The sequence below is a fragment of the Maniola jurtina genome, chromosome 26, assembly GCF_905333055.1.
Source record: "Maniola jurtina chromosome 26, ilManJurt1.1, whole genome shotgun sequence".
NCBI lineage: Eukaryota > Metazoa > Arthropoda > Insecta > Lepidoptera > Nymphalidae > Maniola > Maniola jurtina.
Window position 1 is genome coordinate 5,613,773 of NC_060054.1, and position 6,190 is coordinate 5,619,962.

Consider the following 6,190-nt stretch of genomic DNA (forward strand, 5'->3'; position numbering starts at 1 on the left):
TAGCTAAGAACACTCTCGATCAAGCCACCTTTCAAACAAAAAAAAACTAAATTAAAATTGGTTCATTCGTTTAGGCGCTACGATGCCACAGACAGATACACAGATACACACGTCAAACTTATAACACCCCTCTTTTTGGGTCGGGGGTTAAAAATGTATGTATACACGAGTGACATAGGCTACATTTAATACAAAAAAAATTGACCTAACGGATATTACATGAAAAAAAGTGGGGGTCTCCAAATATTTTTTTTTTGCTATTGTATCGAGTGGGGTGTCAAATGAAAGAGGAGAAAATTCTGAGTTCATAAATGTAAATGCACTACAACATTAAAATATACCAAGCGACAGAAAAACAATTTTACTATAATATTTCAGTGTTTACTTTATCTTGTTCATTCATTGATTTAATGTCATCTACAAAATTGCAACTAAGAGTGAATAGGCATCTTCAAATCAAATCAAATTATTTTATTTGCTTAAATGCGGGTTAAATAGGTCTTACACATTCATATTGGTATCACCACATTTGCCATGGAATGGCGTACAAATTTCGTGCATTAAACATTAATGGTTAAAATCACTCAAAGTCTAATATTAATCTACTCTATCTTATGTCAAAAAATTCTTTAAGTTCATAAAAATTGTGCATGTTAACAGGGCTCTCTCCGTCACTCGTTTCCACTCGTTTCATACAATCGTAGTTCCAATTTCATTTGAATGTTAAGCAACCAAAGTCCATGAAATTTTGCAGACATATTCTAGAAACTAATATCTGTGTCTGTGGTGTTTTAGATTTTTCTAAAAATATGTAGTTTTAAAATTACAGGGGCTCAAAGATTTGTATGAAAATTTTTAGACCGCGCAACTTTGAAACCGAATATTTTAACAGAAATCTGGAAAACCACAGACATAGATATTAGTTTCTAGAATATATGTGCAAAATTTCATGGACTTTGGTTGCTTAGTATTCAAATGAAATTGGAACTACGATTGTATGAAACGAGTGGAAACGAGTGACGGAGGAGCCCTCTTAAGCCATTTAAATAGCTCTGTCCTAAATCTATTTAAAGGCAACAATTTGATGCTATTAGGGATCTTGTTGGTGTGTTCTAAGGCTGAAATCTATAAAGCGCACTTTGACTTTGCTCTGACTTAAGAGTGAGTTAAAACGAGACAGATTTATGTGAGAGATATAGCTCTGTCTCGTTTTAACTCTGTCTTAAGTCTAAGTAAAGGCAGAGCGCGCTCTATAGATCTCACCCTAAGTAAGCGCGCTCCGCATTAGCCCTATTTTTAATTATTGGTTATCTGTACACCAGGATAAGAACAGAAAATAATACCTGTGACCTGTGACATCTGAAATGAGTTTTTTAACCATTTCAGTTAATCTTAAGTTAATCTAATGTATTAGGTATGTGAATGCTTTTAATGTACCGTATATTCTGTTGCAATTTTTATTTGTATATGGGTTTTTTTATGCCTGTCAATAAAAACTATTATTATTATTATTATTAGGCTGTATCATCAATTGCCAGGTTTGATTGCAGCAACACAATGCCAAAGTGAAACCACTTCATAAAGTGTCACAGTGACTCCCTGACTGCTTGAGTTTCCGGTTCTTGCCTCGATTTTTTCGAGGGTGATGTTGGTACTACTTGAGATGTCCGATTTTGTCTTATTATGTAGTTCCACTGTCGTTGGTACTACTTGAGATGTTCGAATTTGTCTTATTATGTAGTTCCACTGTCGTCGGTACTACTTGAGATGTCCGAATTTGTCTTATTGTGTAGTTCCACTGTCGTCGTTACTACTTGAGATGTCCGAATTTGTCTTATTATGTAGTTCCACTGTCGTGTGTACTACTTGAGATGTCCGAATTTGTCTTATTATGTAGTTCCACTGTCGTCGGTACTACTTGAGATGTTCGAATTTGTCTTATTATGTAGTTCCACTGTCGTTGGTACTACTTGAGATGTCCGAATCTGTCTTTTTATGTAGTTCCACTGTCGTTAGTACTACTTGAGATGTCCGATTTTGTCTTATTATGTAGTTCCACTGTCGTTGGTACTACTTGAGATGTTCGAATTTGTCTTTTTATGTAGTTCCACTGTCGTCGGTACTACTTGAGATGTCCGAATCTGTCTTATTATGTAGTTCCACTGTCGTCGGTACTACTTGAGATGTTCGAATTTGTCTTATTATGTAGTTCCACTGTCGTCGGTACTACTTGAGATGTCCGAATTTGTCTTACCTGTAGTTCCGCTTTCGTCGGCACTACTTGAGTTGCTCAAATCCTTGTAAGTTTTTACACCGTCTTCGGCGCACGTTTGGTTGTCAGGCATGAGTTGTAAGCCGCTGGGGCAAGAACAGGAAATTTTTGGCGAGTTTGGATTTATCTGTGGCGCGGGCAAGCACCAATGTGAACAGTGGACGTGGCTGCAGTAGTTGACACCATCGGGTTGTCGATATGAATGGTGCGTTTGAATAACCGTCACGTGTTGAAATTGATACCATTGTGCAATTGCTTGCAGTCGATTGCCGTTAAACTTGTTGGCACGATACACAACATGTGTCTCCCAATCAGTCCAATAAATCCAATCCTCGAAAGTGGTTATGGAGAAAGGTTGTCTCAAAAAGTTTGTGGAGAAGAGGATGACACGCCGTGCTGACCCGTCGTAGTTGCAGGATGAGATTGTATGTAATTGTGCATCCACCCAGTAGAGTCTGTTGTGAACAAAGTCTAGTGTGAGACCGTTGGGCCACACCACGTCGTTGGATACTATGGTTTGTCGATGGGAACCGTCCATACCGGCGCGCTCAATCTTTGGTTCTTTACCAACGTCAGTCCAGTACATCCAGCCATCGAGTGGATTGACAGCGATTGCTCGTGGCTCATCAAGCTTGTCTCCAATTATGATCTTCCTCATACCACCCTGCAGGTCGGAGAGTTCGATATGTTTTTTGTCGGCATCCGTCCAATAGAGACGGTTATAGATCCAGTCTACTGCCAGTCCTTCTGTTTTGACTCGCATATCTCCTATCGCAACTGGCTGTTGGCCTCCATCATCGATTGGCGACTTGTAAATTTTACGTCTTACGAAATGACTCCAGAAAACCATACCTGTTTTGAAATGGTAATCGAGCGCTACAGCAAATTCTGTGTCTTTCACTATAGTTACAATTTTCAGATGGCTAAGACTGATCTTTACGATGTCTGACATTGTAGCAATCAGAAGGGAGGGATGGCCTTCGGTCGCCTTACAGCGGGTTATATCGGTAGGGATCCTGGTGTAGCCAGAATGGCACTCGCATTTGAAAGTGCCATTTTTATTTATACATATTTGGGAACACGCTCCAGGAACTAAACATTCGTCAATGTCTTCGCAAAATGTGTTATTGATGAGCTTGTATCCATTTTCACAATCACAGTAGTACCCAACAGGCGTATCAACGCATTTCTGTGTACATCCACCGTTGTTTTGAGCACACTCGTTTATCCCGCATCGGTTAATAGGTTCGTCTTCTAAGTTTGGGCAGTCTGGGTTGTTATCACATACTTTGGACATCGGTATGCATGTTGCTCCACCGCAATCGAATTCTCTCGCATCGCACACAGGTTTGGGTCGCACGCAGTTGACTTCGTCGCTACCATCAGGACAGTCTTCGTTTCCATCACAATAGAGCACTCCTGGGATACAATCCTGACTTTCGCATACAAACTGGTCTAGTCTACAAACGATCTGGGATCTGGGGCAAAACCCTGGAGATTCGTCAGAACCATCTGGACAATCACGGTTACCATCGCACACCCATCTTCTAGGTAAGCATGTTTCACGATCCTTGCACTCGAATTCTGAAGCATTGCATGTTGATATCCTTTTCGGTATGGGAGGACAATTCCATTCGTCACTTCCATCGGGGCAATCGATATCTCCATCGCACGTCCATTGTGTCAACACACAATTATCGTCGGCGCATCTGAAGCGACTGGGCGGTTGGCATATTTCGGGTGGACACTTTACTTCGTCGCTACCGTCACCACAATCGTCATCATCATCACAGACAAATCTTATCGCTATGCACTTGCCGTTTCCGCACGTGAACTCATCTGAATGGCATGAGTCATTGCACGCCTGTTCATCGGAGCCATCAGAGCAATCTATGTGGCCATCGCACACCCATGTTTGAGGTATGCATTCCCTTATCGTGGCACATGTAAATTGATTGGAACCGCAAATCTCCATTACGCAAATGCTCGGTTCTTCAACAGATCCGTCGGAACAGTCCTTCTCGTTGTCGCAACTCCACGTCTTCGGTATGCACTGGCCACTATTGCATCGAAATTCAGATGGGGTGCATCTAGGAATAGCCTTGCAGGCTTCAATGTTTTCATCGGAGCTGTCACCGCAATTGTCCTCTCCGTCACACACCAAGGCCGTCAATATACACTTCCCGTTCGCACACTGGTATGTATTCAACGGGCATGCTTCACCAGAAATAATCGCACTGGCATTCAAACCGAATACACCAATTGTTTTGGTACAAAACGTTAAAAGAAGTAAGTACCACCACATATTGCTGCAAACTTTGGAGGCTGTCCAACCATGACAAGCTCTTAAAACGAACATAAGTATTTTTATAGTTTTTTGAGACTTTTTCTTACTAAATTTCTTCCTACTACTGAGCACGCAAGAAACTGAGATACAGTACTTAATTATTTTTAAATCTTTCAGTAATATGACGTAAGTATGTTCCAGTGCGAACTAATTATATTGTTTTCACTGTTGACCTACTAATCTATACTTAGGTATAATAAAACTGTAACTGGACGCTTTCTGTACATTAAATATGTAATTATTATGCAAATTGTAATCGGATGAAACTTTATTATCTTTATATCGATAATAAGAGCACACAACAGTATTTTAAATTTTTGTCTGTCTGTCTGTACGTTTGCGCATCATTCCAGAAGACTGACGCTAGATGTTAACGAACGTTCGGTAAATAGGGCACTCGAAGTTAATGCTGCGTCGTAGGTGGGGGCATTGACTCGAGCTTTGCACGCTATACAATACGGGCTTGAAAAATATTACAAGACTAAAACCACAAGATAAGGCAAATGGTTATTGGCATTAGATTGTGTTATGGTAGTATAATGATACCGCTATAAATTTTTGCTAGCGTCCTGGTTACACCCTGTATATAGGATATCATTCAGGTATTAAGTACTAGCTGATGCCCGCGACTTAGGACTGGATGTAGGTTTTTTAAAATTCCCGTGGGAACTCTTTGATTTTCCGGGATAAGAAGTAGCATATGCGCTAATACAGGGTATAATCCATCTCCATTCTAAATTTCAGCCCAATCCGTCCAGTAGTTTTTGCGTGAAGGAGTAACAAACATACACACACACACACACACACATACAAACTTTCTCCTTTATAATATTAAGTGTGATACCCCTAGTTTTACATAACTATGATAAGTTCCGTAAATACGTAAAATACCCAGGTTTTTACGCTTGACCTCAACCTGTTGATAAATTCAGATTGAAGTAGGGTTGCTAAGGTTTGAAATACTAAAGCTGGAATCATCACTCAGCGGCATATTTTAATTTATTAAAAACGCGAAAGTTTTTTTTTTTTTTTAAAAACATATTAGCCATGCTAATCATGACTAATTCCCCCCCTTTCCCCTCCAATTAAAAAAAAAAAAATTTAAGCGTAAAGCTTGTGCCAGGAGTGGGTACGACAATAGTGCAACGGGTGCAGGGGTTTGAACCGCCGCCCTTTCGGAATTCAGTCCGCTCCTCAACCGTTGAGCTATCGAGGCTCTGAAGTTTGTATGTAGGTATGTATGTATGGATGTTTGTTACTCTTTCACGCAAAAATTGCTGGACGGATTTGGCTGAAATATGAAATGGAGATAGATTATACCCTGGATTAACAGATTTTACTAGGTACCCACTTTTTATTCCGGAAAATGAATGAGTTCCCACGGGATTTTTAAAAATGTTTTAAAAAGTCGCGGGCATCAGTTAGTATTACTATAAAACCCCAGCGCATCATTTTAATAGCCAAACTTACAATTTTTTAAAAGCCTGGGCACGAAATTAATCAGCTTTGTTTCCCAATTAAACAGTTATGACAATCATTTGCATTCAGCCGGCACTTCGTGCGATCCCTTT

General features: G+C 40.0%; 1 protein-coding gene across 1 annotated transcript; it reads right to left on the reverse strand.

Annotated features, from left to right (window-relative positions):
- Window positions 1–1,594: 1,594 nt before the first annotated feature.
- Window positions 1,595–5,224, reverse strand: LOC123878319 (low-density lipoprotein receptor-like). Its single transcript, XM_045925490.1, has one exon. The coding sequence runs from the start codon at window positions 4,629–4,631 to the stop codon at window positions 2,202–2,204; it is 2,430 nt and encodes an 809-aa protein (XP_045781446.1). The 5' UTR covers window positions 4,632–5,224; the 3' UTR covers window positions 1,595–2,201.
- Between the last annotated feature and the right edge of the window lie 966 nt (window positions 5,225–6,190).

Coding starts and splice junctions, on each gene's coding strand:
- LOC123878319 (XM_045925490.1), bottom strand. CDS start 4,631: ATGTTCGTTTTAAGAGCTTGTCATGGTTGGACAGCCTCCAAAGTTTGC.